The sequence below is a fragment of the Homalodisca vitripennis genome, chromosome 3, assembly GCF_021130785.1.
Source record: "Homalodisca vitripennis isolate AUS2020 chromosome 3, UT_GWSS_2.1, whole genome shotgun sequence".
NCBI classification, from domain to species: Eukaryota; Metazoa; Arthropoda; class Insecta; order Hemiptera; family Cicadellidae; genus Homalodisca; species Homalodisca vitripennis.
The window spans coordinates 197,753,276-197,781,104 of NC_060209.1; the positions used below are offsets into that span (position 1 = coordinate 197,753,276).

At 34.2% G+C, this 27,829-nt stretch overlaps 1 protein-coding gene across 11 annotated transcripts; it reads right to left on the reverse strand.

Annotated features, from left to right (window-relative positions):
• Nucleotides 1-1,872: 1,872 nt before the first annotated feature.
• LOC124358004 (probable RNA helicase SDE3) lies at nucleotides 1,873-27,513 on the reverse strand. 11 transcript variants are annotated; one of them, XR_006922018.1, is made up of 13 exons: nucleotides 27,371-27,513; nucleotides 26,629-26,788; nucleotides 22,543-22,702; nucleotides 19,228-19,401; nucleotides 18,486-18,645; nucleotides 15,173-15,346; nucleotides 14,430-14,589; nucleotides 11,116-11,289; nucleotides 10,374-10,533; nucleotides 7,061-7,234; nucleotides 6,319-6,478; nucleotides 3,010-3,183; nucleotides 2,292-2,427 (listed from the first exon to the last, which is right to left on the reverse strand). XR_006922018.1 is itself a non-coding variant. In XM_046810214.1 (5 exons), exons 3-5 carry the CDS (start codon nucleotides 6,328-6,330, stop codon nucleotides 2,281-2,283), a joined length of 333 nt encoding a protein of 110 aa, XP_046666170.1. In that variant the 5' UTR covers nucleotides 6,331-6,478; nucleotides 7,061-7,234; nucleotides 8,232-8,376; the 3' UTR covers nucleotides 1,873-2,280. The 11 variants fall into 11 exon arrangements, 1 of the variants encoding a protein (XP_046666170.1); XR_006922024.1 differs by lacking the exon at nucleotides 19,228-19,401; XR_006922023.1 differs by lacking the exon at nucleotides 15,173-15,346.
• Between the last annotated feature and the right edge of the window lie 316 nt (nucleotides 27,514-27,829).

Sequence of the window (27,829 nt, forward strand, 5' to 3'; positions counted from 1 at the left end):
ATTTTCTGTTATATACAAGCATCTTGATTCAACTCCGATGAATATTGTGTGATTTTTTAAATATTAATAATAGAGTAAAATTTTTAAATAATAATTTTAAATATTTATGACAAAGGTACTCACACACTATTGCGTGATCAAAGGTGGTAGGTAGGTGCTGGTGGCACTCTCAAGGGGGTTGAGGGTGGTGCTTTCCAGATAGCCCATGGACGGCAGATTTTCTTCAAAAGTGCCAGGTCCAATATCTAGTCCTTACAATAGAAGAACCTGGACCTTCTATTGGAAAACCTTGGAACAAATAAGCAGAAACTGTTGTGAGCTTTTAAAATAACTGAATAACATTTAAAATCCGTTGTAAGGGGTCCGGTTTGTCCAGCGTTAGTGGTGTCAATTTGTAACGGGTTGGATTGTGTCTGCTATGGACTATAAGAATATTGTAGGATGAAACCCATGTGGTTGGATGCCAATTTATAAGTATTGGTATAACTTCAGTAAAGTTTGGTTCTCGGAAGATTCTAAATAGAACAATGGAGTGAAGTGGTACAACCTGTGTTTAATATGTGCAGTGGGTGTTCTGTTTCAGAAATTGTGTCCCTTTTAGTCCGAAATGGAGTTTTAAGTGGATTTTCCTTGTGTGTAAAATTTGGCGGCCAATATCCTTTAGCTCTTTGTTTGAAGTTTGTTTCTGTTGTTGCAGACCTATTGTGACCTATATTCTGTAGTTCAGCTTTAATAATTAGTGTTGTTTAGTTTTCTATTAATTGTAGGTTTTAGAGTTAGTGAAGTTGACACACAACATGGTGGTTGTGTTTCCTGACTTACGCGTGTCACAACGCTGCACTACCGTACCTAGAGCATCAGGCTACTCCCACATCTACCGATATCGTGTTGATGACACAATGGCAAATCTACGTGTCATTCAGAGCGACAAAAGACAATTACTGAATTCATGTCCTTTAACAATTAATATTGTACTAAAAAATAATACCAGTACTGTATGTCCGGTGTTTGTCCGATTTAACTTCTTAATTCAACACATACTTAACCTATAAGTTTCAATTTGGTACTTTATTTAAATTTCATTATTACTTACTGTACTATAGTGTACGTAATTCATCCTAATAAAATGTTATTGAAAGTTTTTTTATTATCTATATGATGCACCCATTTTCATTTTTTAGGTTATTATATTGTACATTATCGTTATAAATATATATATATAAGAATTTCTTCCTGCACGTGTTCGGATTAACCGGATGTTCAGATGAAACATGTTCGGATTAACTGGACTCCACTGCGCTTATAAGACATTTTAACATATGACATATTAACTCATGTAGTATAACTATTCCAACTACTAACTAGTCTTGAGTCCTTATATCAATACTAGACTATCTACAATGAATTATAATAACCATCCAAACACGTATAACACAAGTCTTTGTTTAAAATTAGTCTCCCACTGTAGCCTGTGCTAGTGTGATGTGTGATTGTTATCCTAACACTTGTGATTAGTGCTCGGGACTTGCATCCTCTGCAATGACAACTCCTGGACTGGGCTCCAAGCAGTTTTTGGGTATGTTTGACTCTTTTTCTTTCCCTTGTTTACTTCTTTCTGTTCGATATTTTGGTTTGTATTAACACCTCCACCACCTGACGAATAGAATAGATTCCAATCCTCAAAACGTTGTATTATTACCTTTTATAACCTCTAACAAAAGCAATTTTCCGAACTCCTGTTGTCCTTATAACGTAATGTTATGGTGACTAGGTCTGTAAAATTGCATTGTTTAAACACTGAGATAAAGCACAATTTGAAAGACGAAATATGAATGAATCATGTGACAGAATATCTCGAGAAAGATTTCTTATGTAAACTTGAAATTTGTATTGAAACTTAATGTCTACATAGACAAGTATGAAATCTATGATGGTCCATGTCCAACCACTGAATTTGGGAATTTGGCTGAATGACATTGAAGCCTGCCACTCAGTAGGCTGACACGATTTCTCTTTTGTTTGCCGGAGGACATAACACTTCTTTTCCATATGATTGTCGATTGTTCCAGCTGTATGAAATGTGATGCATTTCTATCATAAGTCATAATGATATTCTGTCGTTTTTGAGATTCCTTCAGAAATCAGGACCAAACCAACCTCATGCTTATTAGTGAAATTACACCTAGTAATGCTATTATAAAATATGCTTATTATCATTTTGTTAGTATGGTTTTTATTTAACTGTATGTGAATGAAATTGTACTAACCTCAAACCGCATCCTAAGATAAGTTTTGGACACCGATATTTGAACTGTTCTGTTGACAATAAGTCAACAGCTGATTCCAGCATCGGTCTCTACTCAGTGTGCAGGGGTTCCCCACTACGATTAGCAGGGCTCTAGCACGTGTTACTGCCACATTAAATTGCTGCAACCAGAAAGCAGACATTGTCAGGAATTTTACAAATAATGATATGGAAAACGTACTTAAAAACATCATTCTAAGACATTTATTTAAACAGATTTCAAATATAAAACACAACTATTCGTTTGCAAGTTCAACCAATAATTGATCAAATATATTGTATGCCTTATAGGTGATTTGCATAAGCTATATTGTATTATTATAATTAATTAAAAGTTCACTTTTATGAACCTTATGTGTTTTAAGAGTAACTATCAACGTTTGATGATTATTTCATCTGGTACTCTGTAAAATAATACTGAATTTATATTGATAAGTTATAGTTCTTCCTTTATTCCAACTGTTGTTTGATTGATGGTATGTCAGATTAGCTACAGGCCTTATTATATCTCTGATTTACTTAATCACATTCTGGACCTTAGAAGTAAAAAGTAATGATAAAAACAATGTACTATGTTGCGAACATGAAAATTGTCAATCAGGGACCAAAAATGCAAGTAAATAAAGTACATGATTTAATTGGTGCACACTTGAGATATTAGAGTTCCTAAAAATTTTGACTATTGGGTAACAAACATTATATACCTTAGGATTTGTAAGGAATCCCAGCGAGTTCTTCATTGAAGGATTACTTTTACTGGATGATCTCACTGTAGAGATTATCACAACCAATTTCTCTTTGCCCTGGAACTGGTGGACTGAGCCTACTTCGACTGATTTCCAGCCAAGAGAAGAGAATTTCTCACGGAATGTATTCACCTGTTAGCCAAAAAAAAGCAAATTTTGATGTTAAAAATATAAATTTCATCAGTTTAGAGTAAGTTATATAACTCAAAAGTCACTACACCCAAAAGTTGAAACAAGCTTACACAATTTTAGAGAGAATGTTGAAAAGAAAAATCCAAGGATACAAACAGAATGTTCAGTTGGCAGCACATACATTGTAACTAAGTTGCGTGGTGAAAATTTAACTTATAAAATTTAATATCATGGTATATACTTACATTTGGACTCTAAAGAAAAGAAATCTCAATACTCAATTCTCACACTATTGAAAATTAATAAAAACATGTGTATTTGTTATGTTTACACTAATAATGACGTATGTCTTACACAATGAAATATAAATATAACAAGAATCAACAATAAATATGTATAATTTACCAGACACCACAAATAATTAAATATATAATAAATACTGTACGCAAATAAATTAAGCACTGAGGTAATATGCACTTCTAACATCTATGGTTTGAATCTTCAAACCGCGCATTGCACTGGGCCACCAGGCGGCTCATGGCCCACGGGTTCCCCCGAGGTTGCTTGATCAGGCACCGTCAATGCACATGGTGACACACATAATTCCTGTGAAGCCCAGCTAGCACAATATAAAATTAATACCAGACACAGATACGCTGAGCAGACAACCATAACACACACACACACACACCTGTGGAATTTTTTTCCTGGAAAAATTTGGTGATAAAAAAGTACTATAAAATAAGTGCCATATAGCATATTCTGTCTGACGTTTCAAGAAGGTAGCACTTCCAATTTGACTCTGCTAGAAGTAGTTTATTTTATAGTGTTCTGTTCGCTTCTCGGCCTTTAGGCTAAGTTCAAAGCGTATTTTCTGTTATATACAAGTATCTTGATTCAACTCCGATGAATATTGTGTGATTTTTTAAATATTAATAATAGAGTAAAATGTTTAAATAATAATTTTAAATATTTATGACAAAGGTACTCACACACTATTGCGTGATCAAAGGTGGTAGGTAGGTGCTGGTGGCACTCACAAGGGGGTTGAGGGTGGTGCTTTCCAGATAGCCCATGGACGGCAGATTTTCTTCAAAAGTGCCAGGTCCAATATCTAGTCCTTACAATAGAAGAACCTGGACCTTCTCTTGGAAAACCTTGGAACAAATAAGCAGAAACTGTTGTGAGCTTTTAAAATAACTGAATAACATTTAAAATCCGTTGTAAGGGGTCCGGTTTGTCCAGCGTTAGTGGTGTCAATTTGTAACGGGTTGGATTGTGTCTGCTATGGACTATAAGAATATTGTAGGATGAAACCCATGTGGTTGGACGCCAATTTATAAGTATTGGTATAACTTCAGTAAAGTTTGGTTCTCGGAAGATTCTAAATAGAACAATGGAGTGAAGTGGTACAACCTGTGTTTAATATGTGCAGTGGGTGTTCTGTTTCAGAAATTGTGTCCCTTTTAGTCCGAAATGGAGTTTTAAATGGATTTTCCTTGTGTGTAAAGTTTGGCGGCCAATATCCTCTAGCTCTTTGTTTGAAGTTTGTTTCTGTTGTTGCAGACCTATTGTGACCTATATTCTGTAGTTCAGCTTTAATAATTAGTGTTGTTTAGTTTTCTATTAATTGCAGGTTTTAGAGTTAGTGAAGTTGACACACAACATGGTGGTTGTGTTTCCTGACTTACGCGTGTCACAACGCTGCACTACCGTACCTAGAGCATCAGGCTACTCCCACATCTACCGATATCGTGTTGATGACACAATGCCAAATCTACGTGTCATTCAGAGCGACAAAAGACAATTACTGAATTCATGTCCTTTAACAATTAATATTGTACTAAAAAATAATACCAGTACTGTATGTCCGGTTTTTGTCCGATTTAACTTCTTAATTCAACACATACTTAACCTATAAGTTTCAATTTGGTACTTTATTTAAATTTCATTATTACTTACTGTACTATAGTGTATGTAATTCATCCTAATAAAATCTTATTGAAAGTTTTTTATTATCTATATGATGCACCCATTTTCATTTTTTAGGTTATTATATTGTACATTATCGTTATAAATATATATATATAAGAATTTCTTCCTGCACGTGTTCGGATTAACCGGATGTTCAGATGAAACATGTTCGGATTAACTGGACTCCACTGCGCTTATAAGACATTTTAACATATGGCATATTAACTCATGTAGTATAACTATTCCAACTACTAACTAGTCTTGAGTCTTTATATCAATACTAGACTATCTACAATGAATTATAATAACCATCCAAACACATATAACACAAGTCTTTGTTTAAAATTAGTCTCCCACTGTAGCCTGTGCTAGTGTGATGTGTGATTGTTATCCTAACACTTGTGATTAGTGCTCGGGACTTGCATCCTCTGCAATGACAACTCCTGGACTGGGCTCCAAGCAGTTTTTGGGTATGTTTGACTCTTTTTCTTTCCCTTGTTTACTTATTTCTGTTCGATATTTTGGTTTGTATTAACACCTCCACCACCTGACGAATAGAATAGATTCCAATCCTCAAAACGTTGTATTATTACCTTTTATAACCTCTAACGAAAGCAATTTTCCGAACTCCTGTTGTCCTTATAACGTAATGTTATGGTGACTAGGTCTGTAAAATTGCATTGTTTAAACACTGAGATAAAGCACAATTTGAAAGACGAAATATGAATGAATCATGTGACAGAATATCTCGAGAAAGATTTCTTATGTAAACTTGAAATTTGTATTGAAACTTAATGTCTACATAGACAAGTATGAAATCTATGATGGTCCATGTCCAACCACTGAATTTGGGAATTTGGCTGAATGACATTGAAGCCTGCCACTCAGTAGGCTGACAAGATTTCTCTTTTGTTTGCCGGAGGACATAACACTTCTTTTCCATATGATTGTCGATTGTTCCAGCTGTATGAAATGTGATGCATTTCTATCATAAGTCATAATGATATTCTGTCGTTTTTGAGATTCTTTCAGAAATCAGGACCAAACCAACCTCATGCTTATTAGTGAAATTACACCTAGTAATGCTATTATAATATATGCTTATTATCATTTTGTTAGTATGGTTTTTATTTAACTGTATGTGAATGAAATTGTACTAACCTCAAACCGCATCCTAAGATAAGTTTTGGACACCGATAGTTGAACTGTTCTGTTGACAATAAGTCAACAGCTGATTCCAGCATCGGTCTCTACTCAGTGTGCAGGGGTTCCCCACTACGATTAGCAGGGCTCTAGCACGTGTTACTGCCACATTAAATTGCTGCAACCAGAAAGCAGACATTGTCAGGAATTTTACAAATAATGATATGGAAAACGTACTTAAAAACATCATTCTAAGACATTTATTTAAACAGATTTCAAATATAAAACACAACTATTCGTTTGCAAGTTCAACCAATAATTGATCAAATATATTGTATGCCTTATAGGTGATTTGCATAAGCTATATTGTATTATTATAATTAATTAAAAGTTCACTTTTATGAACCTCATGTGTTTTAAGAGTAACTATCAACGTTTGATGATTATTTCATCTGGTACTCTGTAAAATAATACTGAATTTATATTGATAAGTTATAGTTCTTCCTTTATTCCAGCTGTTGTTTGATTGATGGTATGTCAGATTAGCTACAGGCCTTATTATATCTCTGATTTACTTAATCACATTCTGGACCTTAGAAGTAAAAAGTAATGATAAAAACAATGTACTATGTTGCGAACATGAAAATTGTCAATCAGGGACCAAAAATGCAAGTAAATAAAGTACATGATTTAATTGGTGCACACTTGAGATATTAGAGTTCCTAAAAATTTTGACTATTGGGTAACAAACATTATATACCTTAGGATTTGTAAGGAATCCCAGCGAGTTCTTCATTGAAGGATTACTTTTACTGGATGATCTCACTGTAGAGATTATCACAACCAATTTCTCTTTGCCCTGGAACTGGTGGACTGAGCCTACTTCGACTGATTTCCAGCCAAGAGAAGAGAATTTCTCACGGAATGTATTCACCTGTTAGCCAAAAAAAAGCAAATTTTGATGTTAAAAATATAAATTTCATCAGTTTAGAGTAAGTTATATAACTCAAAAGTCACTACACCCAAAAGTTGAAACAAGCTTACACAATTTTAGAGAGAATGTTGAAAAGAAAAATCCAAGGATACAAACAGAATGTTCAGTTGGCAGCACATACATTGTAACTAAGTTGCGTGGTGAAAATTTAACTTATAAAATTTAATATCATGGTATATACTTACATTTGGACTCTAAAGAAAAGAAATCTCAATACTCAATTCTCACACTATTGAAAATTAATAAAAACATGTGTATTTGTTATGTTTACACTAATAATGACGTATGTCTTACACAATGAAATATAAATATAACAAGAATCAACAATAAATATGTATAATTTACCAGACACCACAAATAATTAAATATATAATAAATACTGTACGCAAATAAATTAAGCACTGAGGTAATATGCACTTCTAACATCTATGGTTTGAATCTTCAAACCGCGCATTGCACTGGGCCACCAGGCGGCTCATGGCCCACGGGTTCCCCCGAGGTTGCTTGATCAGGCACCGTCAATGCACATGGTGACACACATAATTCCTGTGAAGCCCAGCTAGCACAATATAAAATTAATACCAGACACAGATACGCTGAGCAGACAACCATAACACACACACACACACACACACCTGTGGAATTTTTTTCCTGGAAAAATTTGGTGATAAAAAAGTACTATAAAATAAGTGCCATATAGCATATTCTGTCTGACGTTTCAAGAAGGTAGCACTTCCAATTTGACTCTGCTAGAAGTAGTTTATTTTATAGTGTTCTGTTCGCTTCTCGGCCTTTAGGCTAAGTTCAAAGCGTATTTTCTGTTATATACAAGTATCTTGATTCAACTCCGATGAATATTGTGTGATTTTTTTAAATATTAATAATAGAGTAAAATGTTTAAATAATAATTTTAAATATTTATGACAAAGGTACTCACACACTATTGCGTGATCAAAGGTGGTAGGTAGGTGCTGGTGGCACTCACAAGGGGGTTGAGGGTGGTGCTTTCCAGATAGCCCATGGACGGCAGATTTTCTTCAAAAGTGCCAGGTCCAATATCTAGTCCTTACAATAGAAGAACCTGGACCTTCTCTTGGAAAACCTTGGAACAAATAAGCAGAAACTGTTGTGAGCTTTTAAAATAACTGAATAACATTTAAAATCCGTTGTAAGGGGTCCGGTTTGTCCAGCGTTAGTGGTGTCAATTTGTAACGGGTTGGATTGTGTCTGCTATGGACTATAAGAATATTGTAGGATGAAACCCATGTGGTTGGACGCCAATTTATAAGTATTGGTATAACTTCAGTAAAGTTTGGTTCTCGGAAGATTCTAAATAGAACAATGGAGTGAAGTGGTACAACCTGTGTTTAATATGTGCAGTGGGTGTTCTGTTTCAGAAATTGTGTCCCTTTTAGTCCGAAATGGAGTTTTAAATGGATTTTCCTTGTGTGTAAAGTTTGGCGGCCAATATCCTCTAGCTCTTTGTTTGAAGTTTGTTTCTGTTGTTGCAGACCTATTGTGACCTATATTCTGTAGTTCAGCTTTAATAATTAGCGTTGTTTAGTTTTCTATTAATTGCAGGTTTTAGAGTTAGTGAAGTTGACACACAACATGGTGGTTGTGTTTCCTGACTTACGCGTGTCACAACGCTGCACTACCGTACCTAGAGCATCAGGCTACTCCCACATCTACCGATATCGTGTTGATGACACAATGCCAAATCTACGTGTCATTCAGAGCGACAAAAGACAATTACTGAATTCATGTCCTTTAACAATTAATATTGTACTAAAAAATAATACCAGTACTGTATGTCCGGTTTTTGTCCGATTTAACTTCTTAATTCAACACATACTTAACCTATAAGTTTCAATTTGGTACTTTATTTAAATTTCATTATTACTTACTGTACTATAGTGTATGTAATTCATCCTAATAAAATCTTATTGAAAGTTTTTTATTATCTATATGATGCACCCATTTTCATTTTTTAGGTTATTATATTGTACATTATCGTTATAAATATATATATAAGAATTTCTTCCTGCACGTGTTCGGATTAACCGGATGTTCAGATGAAACATGTTCGGATTAACTGGACTCCACTGCGCTTATAAGACATTTTAACATATGGCATATTAACTCATGTAGTATAACTATTCCAACTACTAACTAGTCTTGAGTCTTTATATCAATACTAGACTATCTACAATGAATTATAATAACCATCCAAACACATATAACACAAGTCTTTGTTTAAAAATTAGTCTCCCACTGTAGCCTGTGCTAGTGTGATGTGTGATTGTTATCCTAACACTTGTGATTAGTGCTCGGGACTTGCATCCTCTGCAATGACAACTCCTGGACTGGGCTCCAAGCAGTTTTTGGGTATGTTTGACTCTTTTTCTTTCCCTTGTTTACTTATTTCTGTTCGATATTTTGGTTTGTATTAACACCTCCACCACCTGACGAATAGAATAGATTCCAATCCTCAAAACGTTGTATTATTACCTTTTATAACCTCTAACGAAAGCAATTTTCCGAACTCCTGTTGTCCTTATAACGTAATGTTATGGTGACTAGGTCTGTAAAATTGCATTGTTTAAACACTGAGATAAAGCACAATTTGAAAGACGAAATATGAATGAATCATGTGACAGAATATCTCGAGAAAGATTTCTTATGTAAACTTGAAATTTGTATTGAAACTTAATGTCTACATAGACAAGTATGAAATCTATGATGGTCCATGTCCAACCACTGAATTTGGGAATTTGGCTGAATGACATTGAAGCCTGCCACTCAGTAGGCTGACAAGATTTCTCTTTTGTTTGCCGGAGGACATAACACTTCTTTTCCATATGATTGTCGATTGTTCCAGCTGTATGAAATGTGATGCATTTCTATCATAAGTCATAATGATATTCTGTCGTTTTTGAGATTCTTTCAGAAATCAGGACCAAACCAACCTCATGCTTATTAGTGAAATTACACCTAGTAATGCTACTATAATATATGCTTATTATCATTTTGTTAGTATGGCTTTTATTTAACTGTATGTGAATGAAATTGTACTAACCTCAAACCGCATCCTAAGATAAGTTTTGGACACCGATAGTTGAACTGTTCTGTTGACAATAAGTCAACAGCTGATTCCAGCATCGGTCTCTACTCAGTGTGCAGGGGTTCCCCACTACGATTAGCAGGGCTCTAGCACGTGTTACTGCCACATTAAATTGCTGCAACCAGAAAGCAGACATTGTCAGGAATTTTACAAATAATGATATGGAAAACGTACTTAAAAACATCATTCTAAGACATTTATTTAAACAGATTTCAAATATAAAACACAACTATTCGTTTGCAAGTTCAACCAATAATTGATCAAATATATTGTATGCCTTATAGGTGATTTGCATAAGCTATATTGTATTATTATAATTAATTAAAAGTTCACTTTTATGAACCTCATGTGTTTTAAGAGTAACTATCAACGTTTGATGATTATTTCATCTGGTACTCTGTAAAATAATACTGAATTTATATTGATAAGTTATAGTTCTTCCTTTATTCCAGCTGTTGTTTGATTGATGGTATGTCAGATTAGCTACAGGCCTTATTATATCTCTGATTTACTTAATCACATTCTGGACCTTAGAAGTAAAAAGTAATGATAAAAACAATGTACTATGTTGCGAACATGAAAATTGTCAATCAGGGACCAAAAATGCAAGTAAATAAAGTACATGATTTAATTGGTGCACACTTGAGATATTAGAGTTCCTAAAAATTTTGACTATTGGGTAACAAACATTATATACCTTAGGATTTGTAAGGAATCCCAGCGAGTTCTTCATTGAAGGATTACTTTTACTGGATGATCTCACTGTAGAGATTATCACAACCAATTTCTCTTTGCCCTGGAACTGGTGGACTGAGCCTACTTCGACTGATTTCCAGCCAAGAGAAGAGAATTTCTCACGGAATGTATTCACCTGTTAGCCAAAAAAAAGCAAATTTTGATGTTAAAAATATAAATTTCATCAGTTTAGAGTAAGTTATATAACTCAAAAGTCACTACACCCAAAAGTTGAAACAAGCTTACACAATTTTAGAGAGAATGTTGAAAAGAAAAATCCAAGGATACAAACAGAATGTTCAGTTGGCAGCACATACATTGTAACTAAGTTGCGTGGTGAAAATTTAACTTATAAAATTTAATATCATGGTATATACTTACATTTGGACTCTAAAGAAAAGAAATCTCAATACTCAATTCTCACACTATTGAAAATTAATAAAAACATGTGTATTTGTTATGTTTACACTAATAATGACGTATGTCTTACACAATGAAATATAAATATAACAAGAATCAACAATAAATATGTATAATTTACCAGACACCACAAATAATTAAATATATAATAAATACTGTACGCAAATAAATTAATCACTGAGGTAATATGCACTTCTAACATCTATGGTTTGAATCTTCAAACCGCGCATTGCACTGGGCCACCAGGCGGCTCATGGCCCACGGGTTCCCCCGAGGTTGCTTGATCAGGCACCGTCAATGCACATGGTGACACACATAATTCCTGTGAAGCCCAGCTAGCACAATATAAAATTAATACCAGACACAGATACGCTGAGCAGACAACCATAACACACACACACACACACCACACCTGTGGAATTTTTTTCCTGGAAAAATTTGGTGATAAAAAAGTACTATAAAATAAGTGCCATATAGCATATTCTGTCTGACGTTTCAAGAAGGTAGCACTTCCAATTTGACTCTGCTAGAAGTAGTTTATTTTATAGTGTTCTGTTCGCTTCTCGGCCTTTAGGCTAAGTTCAAAGCGTATTTTCTGTTATATACAAGTATCTTGATTCAACTCCGATGAATATTGTGTGATTTTTTAAATATTAATAATAGAGTAAAATGTTTAAATAATAATTTTAAATATTTATGACAAAGGTACTCACACACTATTGCGTGATCAAAGGTGGTAGGTAGGTGCTGGTGGCACTCACAAGGGGGTTGAGGGTGGTGCTTTCCAGATAGCCCATGGACGGCAGATTTTCTTCAAAAGTGCCAGGTCCAATATCTAGTCCTTACAATAGAAGAACCTGGACCTTCTCTTGGAAAACCTTGGAACAAATAAGCAGAAACTGTTGTGAGCTTTTAAAATAACTGAATAACATTTAAAATCCGTTGTAAGGGGTCCGGTTTGTCCAGCGTTAGTGGTGTCAATTTGTAACGGGTTGGATTGTGTCTGCTATGGACTATAAGAATATTGTAGGATGAAACCCATGTGGTTGGACGCCAATTTATAAGTATTGGTATAACTTCAGTAAAGTTTGGTTCTCGGAAGATTCTAAATAGAACAATGGAGTGAAGTGGTACAACCTGTGTTTAATATGTGCAGTGGGTGTTCTGTTTCAGAAATTGTGTCCCTTTTTAGTCCGAAATGGAGTTTTAAATGGATTTTCCTTGTGTGTAAAGTTTGGCGGCCAATATCCTCTAGCTCTTTGTTTGAAGTTTGTTTCTGTTGTTGCAGACCTATTGTGACCTATATTCTGTAGTTCAGCTTTAATAATTAGCGTTGTTTAGTTTTCTATTAATTGCAGGTTTTAGAGTTAGTGAAGTTGACACACAACATGGTGGTTGTGTTTCCTGACTTACGCGTGTCACAACGCTGCACTACCGTACCTAGAGCATCAGGCTACTCCCACATCTACCGATATCGTGTTGATGACACAATGCCAAATCTACGTGTCATTCAGAGCGACAAAAGACAATTACTGAATTCATGTCCTTTAACAATTAATATTGTACTAAAAAATAATACCAGTACTGTATGTCCGGTTTTTGTCCGATTTAACTTCTTAATTCAACACATACTTAACCTATAAGTTTCAATTTGGTACTTTATTTAAATTTCATTATTACTTACTGTACTATAGTGTATGTAATTCATCCTAATAAAATCTTATTGAAAGTTTTTTATTATCTATATGATGCACCCATTTTCATTTTTTAGGTTATTATATTGTACATTATCGTTATAAATATATATATAAAGAATTTCTTCCTGCACGTGTTCGGATTAACCGGATGTTCAGATGAAACATGTTCGGATTAACTGGACTCCACTGCGCTTATAAGACATTTTAACATATGGCATATTAACTCATGTAGTATAACTATTCCAACTACTAACTAGTCTTGAGTCTTTATATCAATACTAGACTATCTACAATGAATTATAATAACCATCCAAACACATATAACACAAGTCTTTGTTTAAAATTAGTCTCCCACTGTAGCCTGTGCTAGTGTGATGTGTGATTGTTATCCTAACACTTGTGATTAGTGCTCGGGACTTGCATCCTCTGCAATGACAACTCCTGGACTGGGCTCCAAGCAGTTTTTGGGTATGTTTGACTCTTTTTCTTTCCCTTGTTTACTTATTTCTGTTCGATATTTTGGTTTGTATTAACACCTCCACCACCTGACGAATAGAATAGATTCCAATCCTCAAAACGTTGTATTATTACCTTTTATAACCTCTAACGAAAGCAATTTTCCGAACTCCTGTTGTCCTTATAACGTAATGTTATGGTGACTAGGTCTGTAAAATTGCATTGTTTAAACACTGAGATAAAGCACAATTTGAAAGACGAAATATGAATGAATCATGTGACAGAATATCTCGAGAAAGATTTCTTATGTAAACTTGAAATTTGTATTGAAACTTAATGTCTACATAGACAAGTATGAAATCTATGATGGTCCATGTCCAACCACTGAATTTGGGAATTTGGCTGAATGACATTGAAGCCTGCCACTCAGTAGGCTGACAAGATTTCTCTTTTGTTTGCCGGAGGACATAACACTTCTTTTCCATATGATTGTCGATTGTTCCAGCTGTATGAAATGTGATGCATTTCTATCATAAGTCATAATGATATTCTGTCGTTTTTGAGATTCTTTCAGAAATCAGGACCAAACCAACCTCATGCTTATTAGTGAAATTACACCTAGTAATGCTATTATAATATATGCTTATTATCATTTTGTTAGTATGGTTTTTATTTAACTGTATGTGAATGAAATTGTACTAACCTCAAACCGCATCCTAAGATAAGTTTTGGACACCGATAGTTGAACTGTTCTGTTGACAATAAGTCAACAGCTGATTCCAGCATCGGTCTCTACTCAGTGTGCAGGGGTTCCCCACTACGATTAGCAGGGCTCTAGCACGTGTTACTGCCACATTAAATTGCTGCAACCAGAAAGCAGACATTGTCAGGAATTTTACAAATAATGATATGGAAAACGTACTTAAAAACATCATTCTAAGACATTTATTTAAACAGATTTCAAATATAAAAACACAACTATTCGTTTGCAAGTTCAACCAATAATTGATCAAATATATTGTATGCCTTATAGGTGATTTGCATAAGCTATATTGTATTATTATAATTAATTAAAAGTTCACTTTTATGAACCTCATGTGTTTTAAGAGTAACTATCAACGTTTGATGATTATTTCATCTGGTACTCTGTAAAATAATACTGAATTTATATTGATAAGTTATAGTTCTTCCTTTATTCCAGCTGTTGTTTGATTGATGGTATGTCAGATTAGCTACAGGCCTTATTATATCTCTGATTTACTTAATCACATTCTGGACCTTAGAAGTAAAAAGTAATGATAAAAACAATGTACTATGTTGCGAACATGAAAATTGTCAATCAGGGACCAAAAATGCAAGTAAATAAAGTACATGATTTAATTGGTGCACACTTGAGATATTAGAGTTCCTAAAAATTTTGACTATTGGGTAACAAACATTATATACCTTAGGATTTGTAAGGAATCCCAGCGAGTTCTTCATTGAAGGATTACTTTTACTGGATGATCTCACTGTAGAGATTATCACAACCAATTTCTCTTTGCCCTGGAACTGGTGGACTGAGCCTACTTCGACTGATTTCCAGCCAAGAGAAGAGAATTTCTCACGGAATGTATTCACCTGTTAGCCAAAAAAAAGCAAATTTTGATGTTAAAAATATAAATTTCATCAGTTTAGAGTAAGTTATATAACTCAAAAGTCACTACACCCAAAAGTTGAAACAAGCTTACACAATTTTAGAGAGAATGTTGAAAAGAAAAATCCAAGGATACAAACAGAATGTTCAGTTGGCAGCACATACATTGTAACTAAGTTGCGTGGTGAAAATTTAACTTATAAAATTTAATATCATGGTATATACTTACATTTGGACTCTAAAGAAAAGAAATCTCAATACTCAATTCTCACACTATTGAAAATTAATAAAAACATGTGTATTTGTTATGTTTACACTAATAATGACGTATGTCTTACACAATGAAATATAAATATAACAAGAATCAACAATAAATATGTATAATTTACCAGACACCACAAATAATTAAATATATAATAAATACTGTACGCAAATAAATTAATCACTGAGGTAATATGCACTTCTAACATCTATGGTTTGAATCTTCAAACCGCGCATTGCACTGGGCCACCAGGCGGCTCATGGCCCACGGGTTCCCCCGAGGTTGCTTGATCAGGCACCGTCAATGCACATGGTGACACACATAATTCCTGTGAAGCCCAGCTAGCACAATATAAAATTAATACCAGACACAGATACGCTGAGCAGACAACCATAAACACACACACACACACACACCTGTGGAATTTTTTTCCTGGAAAAATTTGGTGATAAAAAAGTACTATAAAATAAGTGCCATATAGCATATTCTGTCTGACGTTTCAAGAAGGTAGCACTTCCAATTTGACTCTGCTAGAAGTAGTTTATTTTATAGTGTTCTGTTCGCTTCTCGGCCTTTAGGCTAAGTTCAAAGCGTATTTTTCTGTTATATACAAGTATCTTGATTCAACTCCGATGAATATTGTGTGATTTTTTAAATATTAATAATAGAGTAAAATGTTTAAATAATAATTTTAAATATTTATGACAAAGGTACTCACACACTATTGCGTGATCAAAGGTGGTAGGTAGGTGCTGGTGGCACTCACAAGGGGGTTGAGGGTGGTGCTTTCCAGATAGCCCATGGACGGCAGATTTTCTTCAAAAGTGCCAGGTCCAATATCTAGTCCTTACAATAGAAGAACCTGGACCTTCTCTTGGAAAACCTTGGAACAAATAAGCAGAAACTGTTGTGAGCTTTTAAAATAACTGAATAACATTTAAAATCCGTTGTAAGGGGTCCGGTTTGTCCAGCGTTAGTGGTGTCAATTTGTAACGGGTTGGATTGTGTCTGCTATGGACTATAAGAATATTGTAGGATGAAACCCATGTGGTTGGACGCCAATTTATAAGTATTGGTATAACTTCAGTAAAGTTTGGTTCTCGGAAGATTCTAAATAGAACAATGGAGTGAAGTGGTACAACCTGTGTTTAATATGTGCAGTGGGTGTTCTGTTTCAGAAATTGTGTCCCTTTTAGTCCGAAATGGAGTTTTAAATGGATTTTCCTTGTGTGTAAAGTTTGGCGGCCAATATCCTCTAGCTCTTTGTTTGAAGTTTGTTTCTGTTGTTGCAGACCTATTGTGACCTATATTCTGTAGTTCAGCTTTAATAATTAGCGTTGTTTAGTTTTTCTATTAATTGCAGGTTTTAGAGTTAGTGAAGTTGGCACACAACATGGTGGTTGTGTTTCCTGACTTACGCGTGTCACAACGCTGCACTACCGTACCTAGAGCATCAGGCTACTCCAACATCTACCGATATCGTGTTGATGACACAATGCCAAATCTACGTGTCATTCAGAGCTACAAAAGACAATTACTGAATTCATGTCCTTTAACAATTAATATTGTACTAAAAAATAATACCAGTACTGTATGTCCGGTTTTTGTCCGATTTAACTTCTTAATTCAACACATACTTAACCTATAAGTTTCAATTTGGTACTTTATTTAAATTTCATTATTACTTACTGTACTATAGTGTATGTAATTCATCCTAATAAAATCTTATTGAAAGTTTTTTATTATCTATATGATGCACCCATTTTCATTTTTTAGGTTATTATATTGTACATTATCGTTATAAATATATATATAAGAATTTCTTCCTGCACGTGTTCGGATTAACCGGATGTTCAGATGAAACATGTTCGGATTAACTGGACTCCACTGCGCTTATAAGACATTTTAACATATGGCATATTAACTCATGTAGTATAACTATTCCAACTACTAACTAGTCTTGAGTCTTTATATCAATACTAGACTATCTACAATGAATTATAATAACCATCCAAACACATATAACACAAGTCTTTGTTTAAAATTAGTCTCCCACTGTAGCCTGTGCTAGTGTGATGTGTGATTGTTATCCTAACACTTGTGATTAGTGCTCGGGACTTGCATCCTCTGCAATGACAACTCCTGGACTGGGCTCCAAGCAGTTTTTGGGTATGTTTGACTCTTTTTCTTTCCCTTGTTTACTTATTTCTGTTCGATATTTTGGTTTGTATTAACACCTCCACCACCTGACGAATAGAATAGATTCCAATCCTCAAAACGTTGTATTATTACCTTTTATAACCTCTAACGAAAGCAATTTTCCGAACTCCTGTTGTCCTTATAACGTAATGTTATGGTGACTAGGTCTGTAAAATTGCATTGTTTAAACACTGAGATAAAGCACAATTTGAAAGACGAAATATGAATGAATCATGTGACAGAATATCTCGAGAAAGATTTCTTATGTAAACTTGAAATTTGTATTGAAACTTAATGTCTACATAGACAAGTATGAAATCTATGATGGTCCATGTCCAACCACTGAATTTGGGAATTTGGCTGAATGACATTGAAGCCTGCCACTCAGTAGGCTGACAAGATTTCTCTTTTGTTTGCCGGAGGACATAACACTTCTTTTCCATATGATTGTCGATTGTTCCAGCTGTATGAAATGTGATGCATTTCTATCATAAGTCATAATGATATTCTGTCGTTTTTGAGATTCTTTCAGAAATCAGGACCAAACCAACCTCATGCTTATTAGTGAAATTACACCTAGTAATGCTATTTATAATATATGCTTATTATCATTTTGTTAGTATGGTTTTTATTTAACTGTATGTGAATGAAATTGTACTAACCTCAAACCGCATCCTAAGATAAGTTTTGGACACCGATAGTTGAACTGTTCTGTTGACAATAAGTCAACAGCTGATTCCAGCATCGGTCTCTACTCAGTGTGCAGGGGTTCCCCACTACGATTAGCAGGGCTCTAGCACGTGTTACTGCCACATTAAATTGCTGCAACCAGAAAGCAGACATTGTCAGGAATTTTACAAATAATGATATGGAAAACGTACTTAAAAACATCATTCTAAGACATTTATTTAAACAGATTTCAAATATAAAACACAACTATTCGTTTGCAAGTTCAACCAATAATTGATCAAATATATTGTATGCCTTATAGGTGATTTGCATAAGCTATATTGTATTATTATAATTAATTAAAAGTTCACTTTTATGAACCTCATGTGTTTTAAGAGTAACTATCAACGTTTGATGATTATTTCATCTGGTACTCTGTAAAATAATACTGAATTTATATTGATAAGTTATAGTTCTTCCTTTATTCCAGCTGTTGTTTGATTGATGGTATGTCAGATTAGCTACAGGCCTTATTATATCTCTGATTTACTTAATCACATTCTGGACCTTAGAAGTAAAAAGTAATGATAAAAACAATGTACTATGTTGCGAACATGAAAATTGTCAATCAGGGACCAAAAATGCAAGTAAATAAAGTACATGATTTAATTGGTGCACACTTGAGATATTAGAGTTCCTAAAAATTTTGACTATTGGGTAACAAACATTATATACCTTAGGATTTGTAAGGAATCCCAGCGAGTTCTTCATTGAAGGATTACTTTTACTGGATGATCTCACTGTAGAGATTATCACAACCAATTTCTCTTTGCCCTGGAACTGGTGGACTGAGCCTACTTCGACTGATTTCCAGCCAAGAGAAGAGAATTTCTCACGGAATGTATTCACCTGTTAGCCAAAAAAAAGCAAATTTTGATGTTAAAAATATAAATTTCATCAGTTTAGAGTAAGTTATATAACTCAAAAGTCACTACACCCAAAAGTTGAAACAAGCTTACACAATTTTAGAGAGAATGTTGAAAAGAAAAATCCAAGGATACAAACAGAATGTTCAGTTGGCAGCACATACATTGTAACTAAGTTGCGTGGTGAAAATTTAACTTATAAAATTTAATATCATGGTATATACTTACATTTGGACTCTAAAGAAAAGAAATCTCAATACTCAATTCTCACACTATTGAAAATTAATAAAACATGTGTATTTGTTATGTTTACACTAATAATGACGTATGTCTTACACAATGAAATATAAATATAACAAGAATCAACAATAAATATGTATAATTTACCAGACACCACAAATAATTAAATATATAATAAATACTGTACGCAAATAAATTAATCACTGAGGTAATATGCACTTCTAACATCTATGGTTTGAATCTTCAAACCGCGCATTGCACTGGGCCACCAGGCGGCTCATGGCCCACGGGTTCCCCCGAGGTTGCTTGATCAGGCACCGTCAATGCACATGGTGACACACATAATTCCTGTGAAGCCCAGCTAGCACAATATAAAATTAATACCAGACACAGATACGCTGAGCAGACAACCATAACACACACACACACACACACCTGTGGAATTTTTTTCCTGGAAAAATTTGGTGATAAAAAAGTACTATAAAATAAGTGCCATATAGCATATTCTGTCTGACGTTTCAAGAAGGTAGCACTTCCAATTTGACTCTGCTAGAAGTAGTTTATTTTATAGTGTTCTGTTCGCTTCTCGGCCTTTAGGCTAAGTTCAAAGCGTATTTTCTGTTATATACAAGTATCTTGATTCAACTCCGATGAATATTGTGTGATTTTTTAAATATTAATAATAGAGTAAAATGTTTAAATAATAATTTTAAATATTTATGACAAAGGTACTCACACACTATTGCGTGATCAAAGGTGGTAGGTAGGTGCTGGTGGCACTCACAAGGGGGTTGAGGGTGGTGCTTTCCAGATAGCCCATGGACGGCAGATTTTCTTCAAAAGTGCCAGGTCCAATATCTAGTCCTTACAATAGAAGAACCTGGACCTTCTCTTGGAAAACCTTGGAACAAATAAGCAGAAACTGTTGTGAGCTTTTAAAATAACTGAATAACATTTAAAATCCGTTGTAAGGGGTCCGGTTTGTCCAGCGTTAGTGGTGTCAATTTGTAACGGGTTGGATTGTGTCTGCTATGGACTATAAGAATATTGTAGGATGAAACCCATGTGGTTGGACGCCAATTTATAAGTATTGGTATAACTTCAGTAAAGTTTGGTTCTCGGAAGATTCTAAATAGAACAATGGAGTGAAGTGGTACAACCTGTGTTTAATATGTGCAGTGGGTGTTCTGTTTCAGAAATTGTGTCCCTTTTAGTCCGAAATGGAGTTTTAAATGGATTTTCCTTGTGTGTAAAGTTTGGCGGCCAATATCCTCTAGCTCTTTGTTTGAAGTTTGTTTCTGTTGTTGCAGACCTATTGTGACCTATATTCTGTAGTTCAGCTTTAATAATTAGCGTTGTTTAGTTTTCTATTAATTGCAGGTTTTAGAGTTAGTGAAGTTGGCACACAACATGGTGGTTGTGTTTCCTGACTTACGCGTGTCACAACGCTGCACTACCGTACCTAGAGCATCAGGCTACTCCAACATCTACCGATATCGTGTTGATGACACAATGCCAAATCTACGTGTCATTCAGAGCTACAAAAGACAATTACTGAATTCATGTCCTTTAACAATTAATATTGTACTAAAAAATAATACCAGTACTGTATGTCCGGTTTTTGTCCGATTTAACTTCTTAATTCAACACATACTTAACCTATAAGTTTCAATTTGGTACTTTATTTAAATTTCATTATTACTTACTGTACTATAGTGTATGTAATTCATCCTAATAAAATCTTATTGAAAGTTTTTTATTATCTATATGATGCACCCATTTTCATTTTTTAGGTTATTATATTGTACATTATCGTTATAAATATATATATAAGAATTTCTTCCTGCACGTGTTCGGATTAACCGGATGTTCAGATGAAACATGTTCGGATTAACTGGACTCCACTGCGCTTATAAGACATTTTAACATATGGCATATTAACTCATGTAGTATAACTATTCCAACTACTAACTAGTCTTGAGTCTTTATATCAATACTAGACTATCTACAATGAATTATAATAACCATCCAAACACATATAACACAAGTCTTTGTTTAAAATTAGTCTCCCACTGTAGCCTGTGCTAGTGTGATGTGTGATTGTTTATCCTAACACTTGTGATTAGTGCTCGGGACTTGCATCCCATCCTCTGCAATGACAACTCCTGGACTGGGCTCCAAGCAGTTTTTGGGTATGTTTGACTCTTTTTCTTTCCCTTGTTTACTTATTTCTGTTCGATATTTTGGTTTGTATTAACACCTCCACCACCTGACGAATAGAATAGATTCCAATCCTCAAAACGTTGTATTATTACCTTTTATAACCTCTAACGAAAGCAATTTTCCGAACTCCTGTTGTCCTTATAACGTAATGTTATGGTGACTAGGTCTGTAAAATTGCATTGTTTAAACACTGAGATAAAGCACAATTTGAAAGACGAAATATGAATGAATCATGTGACAGAATATCTCGAGAAAGATTTCTTATGTAAACTTGAAATTTGTATTGAAACTTAATGTCTACATAGACAAGTATGAAATCTATGATGGTCCATGTCCAACCACTGAATTTGGGAATTTGGCTGAATGACATTGAAGCCTGCCACTCAGTAGGCTGACAAGATTTCTCTTTTGTTTGCCGGAGGACATAACACTTCTTTTCCATATGATTGTCGATTGTTCCAGCTGTATGAAATGTGATGCATTTCTATCATAAGTCATAATGATATTCTGTCGTTTTTGAGATTCTTTCAGAAATCAGGACCAAACCAACCTCATGCTTATTAGTGAAATTACACCTAGTAATGCTATTATAAATATATGCTTATTATCATTTTGTTAGTATGGTTTTTATTTAACTGTATGTGAATGAAATTGTACTAACCTCAAACCGCATCCTAAGATAAGTTTTGGACACCGATAGTTGAACTGTTCTGTTGACAATAAGTCAACAGCTGATTCCAGCATCGGTCTCTACTCAGTGTGCAGGGGTTCCCCACTACGATTAGCAGGGCTCTAGCACGTGTTACTGCCACATTAAATTGCTGCAACCAGAAAGCAGACATTGTCAGGAATTTTACAAATAATGATATGGAAAACGTACTTAAAAACATCATTCTAAGACATTTATTTAAACAGATTTCAAATATAAAACACAACTATTCGTTTGCAAGTTCAACCAATAATTGATCAAATATATTGTATGCCTTATAGGTGATTTGCATAAGCTATATTGTATTATTATAATTAATTAAAAGTTCACTTTTATGAACCTCATGTGTTTTAAGAGTAACTATCAACGTTTGATGATTATTTCATCTGGTACTCTGTAAAATAATACTGAATTTATATTGATAAGTTATAGTTCTTCCTTTATTCCAGCTGTTGTTTGATTGATGGTATGTCAGATTAGCTACAGGCCTTATTATATCTCTGATTTACTTAATCACATTCTGGACCTTAGAAGTAAAAAGTAATGATAAAAACAATGTACTATGTTGCGAACATGAAAATTGTCAATCAGGGACCAAAAATGCAAGTAAATAAAGTACATGATTTAATTGGTGCACACTTGAGATATTAGAGTTCCTAAAAATTTTGACTATTGGGTAACAAACATTATATACCTTAGGATTTGTAAGGAATCCCAGCGAGTTCTCTTCATTGAAGGATTACTTTTACTGGATGATCTCACTGTAGAGATTATCACAACCAATTTCTCTTTGCCCTGGAACTGGTGGACTGAGCCTACTTCGACTGATTTCCAGCCAAGAGAAGAGAATTTCTCACGGAATGTATTCACCTGTTAGCCAAAAAAAGCAAATTTTGATGTTAAAAATATAAATTTCATCAGTTTAGAGTAAGTTATAGAACTCAAAAGTCACTACACCCAAAAGTTGAAACAAGCTTACACAATTTTAGAGAGAATGTTGAAAAGAAAAATCCAAGGATACAAACAGAATGTTCAGTTGGCAGCACATACATTGTAACTAAGTTGCGTGGTGAAAATTTAACTTATAAAATTTAATATCATGGTATATACTTACATTTTGGACTCTAAAGAAAAGAAATCTCAATACTCAATTCTCACACTATTGAAAATTAATAAAAACATGTGTATTTGTTATGTTTACACTAATAATGACGTATGTCTTACACAATGAAATATAAATATAACAAGAATCAACAATAAATATGTATAATTTACCAGACACCACAAATAATTAAATATATAATAAATACTGTACGCAAATAAATTAATCACTGAGGTAATATGCACTTCTAACATCTATGGTTTGAATCTTCAAACCGCGCATTGCACTGGGCCACCAGGCGGCTCATGGCCCACGGGTTCCCCCGAGGTTGCTTGATCAGGCACCGTCAATGCACATGGTGACACACATAATTCCTGTGAAGCCCAGCTAGCACAATATAAAAATTAATACCAGACACAGATACGCTGAGCAGACAACCATAAAACACACACACACACACACACACACCTGTGGAATTTTTTTCCTGGAAAAATTTGGTGATAAAAAAGTACTATAAAATAAGTGCCATATAGCATATTCTGTCTGACGTTTCAAGAAGGTAGCACTTCCAATTTGACTCTGCTAGAAGTAGTTTATTTTATAGTGTTCTGTTCGCTTCTCGGCCTTTAGGCTAAGTTCAAAGCGTATTTTCTGTTATATACAAGTATCTTGATTCAACTCCGATGAATATTGTGTGATTTTTTAAATATTAATAATAGAGTAAAATGTTTAAATAATAATTTTAAATATTTATGACAAAGGTACTCACACACTATTGCGTGATCAAAGGTGGTAGGTAGGTGCTGGTGGCACTCACAAGGGGGTTGAGGGTGGTGCTTTCCAGATAGCCCATGGACGGCAGATTTTCTTCAAAAGTGCCAGGTCCAATATCTAGTCCTTACAATAGAAGAACCTGGACCTTCTCTTGGAAAACCTTGGAACAAATAAGCAGAAACTGTTGTGAGCTTTTAAAATAACTGAATAACATTTAAAATCCGTTGTAAGGGGTCCGGTTTGTCCAGCGTTAGTGGTGTCAATTTGTAACGGGTTGGATTGTGTCTGCTATGGACTATAAGAATATTGTAGGATGAAACCCATGTGGTTGGACGCCAATTTATAAGTATTGGTATAACTTCAGTAAAGTTTGGTTCTCGGAAGATTCTAAATAGAACAATGGAGTGAAGTGGTACAACCTGTGTTTAATATGTGCAGTGGGTGTTCTGTTTCAGAAATTGTGTCCCTTTTAGTCCGAAATGGAGTTTTAAATGGATTTTCCTTGTGTGTAAAGTTTGGCGGCCAATATCCTCTAGCTCTTTGTTTGAAGTTTGTTTCTGTTGTTGCAGACCTATTGTGACCTATATTCTGTAGTTCAGCTTTAATAATTAGCGTTGTTTAGTTTTCTATTAATTGCAGGTTTTAGAGTTAGTGAAGTTGACACACAACATGGTGGTTGTGTTTCCTGACTTACGCGTGTCACAACGCTGCACTACCGTACCTAGAGCATCAGGCTACTCCCACATCTACCGATATCGTGTTGATGACACAATGCCAAATCTACGTGTCATTCAGAGCGACAAAAGACAATTACTGAATTCATGTCCTTTAACAATTAATATTGTACTAAAAAATAATACCAGTACTGTATGTCCGGTTTTTGTCCGATTTAACTTCTTAATTCAACACATACTTAACCTATAAGTTTCAATTTGGTACTTTATTTAAATTTCATTATTACTTACTGTACTATAGTGTATGTAATTCATCCTAATAAAATCTTATTGAAAGTTTTTTATTATCTATATGATGCACCCATTTTCATTTTTTAGGTTATTATATTGTACATTATCGTTATAAATATATATATATATATATATATATATATATATATATAAGAATTTCTTCCTGCACGTGTTCGGATTAACCGGATGTTCAGATGAAACATGTTCGGATTAACTGGACTCCACTGCGCTTATAAGACATTTTAACATATGGCATATTAACTCATGTAGTATAACTATTCCAACTACTAACTAGTCTTGAGTCCTTATATCAATACTAGACTATCTACAATGAATTATAATAACCATCCAAACACATATAACACAAGTCTTTGTTTAAAATTAGTCTCCCACTGTAGCCTGTGCTAGTGTGATGTGTGATTGTTATCCTAACACTTGTGATTAGTGCTCGGGACTTGCATCCTCTGCAATGACAACTCCTGGACTGGGCTCCAAGCAGTTTTTGGGTATGTTTGACTCTTTTTCTTTCCCTTGTTTACTTATTTCTGTTCGATATTTTGGTTTGTATTAACACCTCCACCACCTGACGAATAGAATAGATTCCAATCCTCAAAACGTTGTATTATTACCTTTTATAACCTCTAACGAAAGCAAATTTCCGAACTCCTGTTGTCCTTATAACGTAATGTTATGGTGACTAGGTCTGTAAAATTGCATTGTTTAAACACTGAGATAAAGCACAATTTGAAAGACGAAATATGAATGAATCATGTGACAGAATATCTCGAGAAAGATTTCTTATGTAAACTTGAAATTTGTATTGAAACTTAATGTCTACATAGACAAGTATGAAATCTATGATGGTCCATGTCCAACCACTGAATTTGGGAATTTGGCTGAATGACATTGAAGCCTGCCACTCAGTAGGCTGACAAGATTTCTCTTTTGTTTGCCGGAGGACATAACACTTCTTTTCCATATGATTGTCGATTGTTCCAGCTGTATGAAATGTGATGCATTTCTATCATAAGTCATAATGATATTCTGTCGTTTTTGAGATTCTTTCAGAAATCAGGACCAAACCAACCTCATGCTTATTAGTGAAATTACACCTAGTAATGCTATTATAATATATGCTTATTATCATTTTGTTAGTATGGTTTTTATTTAACTGTATGTGAATGAAATTGTACTAACCTCAAACCGCATCCTAAGATAAGTTTTGGACACCGATAGTTGAACTGTTCTGTTGACAATAAGTCAACAGCTGATTCCAGCATCGGTCTCTACTCAGTGTGCAGGGGTTCCCCACTACGATTAGCAGGGCTCTAGCACGTGTTACTGCCACATTAAATTGCTGCAACCAGAAAGCAGACATTGTCAGGAATTTTACAAATAATGATATGGAAAACGTACTTAAAAACATCATTCTAAGACATTTATTTAAACAGATTTCAAATATAAAACACAACTATTCGTTTGCAAGTTCAACCAATAATTGATCAAATATATTGTATGCCTTATAGGTGATTTGCATAAGCTATATTGTATTATTATAATTAATTAAAAGTTCACTTTTATGAACCTCATGTGTTTTAAGAGTAACTATCAACGTTTGATGATTATTTCATCTGGTACTCTGTAAAATAATACTGAATTTATATTGATAAGTTATAGTTCTTCCTTTATTCCAGCTGTTGTTTGATTGATGGTATGTCAGATTAGCTACAGGCCTTATTATATCTCTGATTTACTTAATCACATTCTGGACCTTAGAAGTAAAAAGTAATGATAAAAACAATGTACTATGTTGCAAACATGAAAATTGTCAATCAGGGACCAAAAATGCAAGTAAATAAAGTACATGATTTAATTGGTGCACACTTGAGATATTAGAGTTCCTAAAAATTTTGACTATTGGGTAACAAACATTATATACCTTAGGATTTGTAAGGAATCCCAGCGAGTTCTTCATTGAAGGATTACTTTTACTGGATGATCTCACTGTAGAGATTATCACAACCAATTTCTCTTTGCCCTGGAACTGGTGGACTGAGCCTACTTCGACTGATTTCCAGCCAAGAGAAGATAATTTCTCACGGAATGTATTCACCTGTTAGCCAAAAAAAGCAAATTTTGATGTTAAAAATAGAAATTTCATCAGTTTAGAGTAAGTTATAGAACTCAAAAGTCACTACACCCAAAAGTTGAAACAAGCTTACACAATTTTAGAGAGAATGTTGAAAAGAAAAATCCAAGGATACAAACAGAATGTTCAGTTGGCAGCACATACATTGTAACTAAGTTGCGTGGTGAAAATTTAACTTATAAAATTTAATATCATGGTATATACTTACATTTTGGACTCTAAAGAAAAGAAATCTCAATACTCAATTCT

Coding starts and splice junctions, on each gene's coding strand:
- LOC124358004 (XM_046810214.1), bottom strand. Junction 2,428..3,009: donor GATTCCTTACAAATCCTAAG/GTATATAATGTT, acceptor TTCTGGTTGCAG/CAATTTAATGTGGCAGTAAC.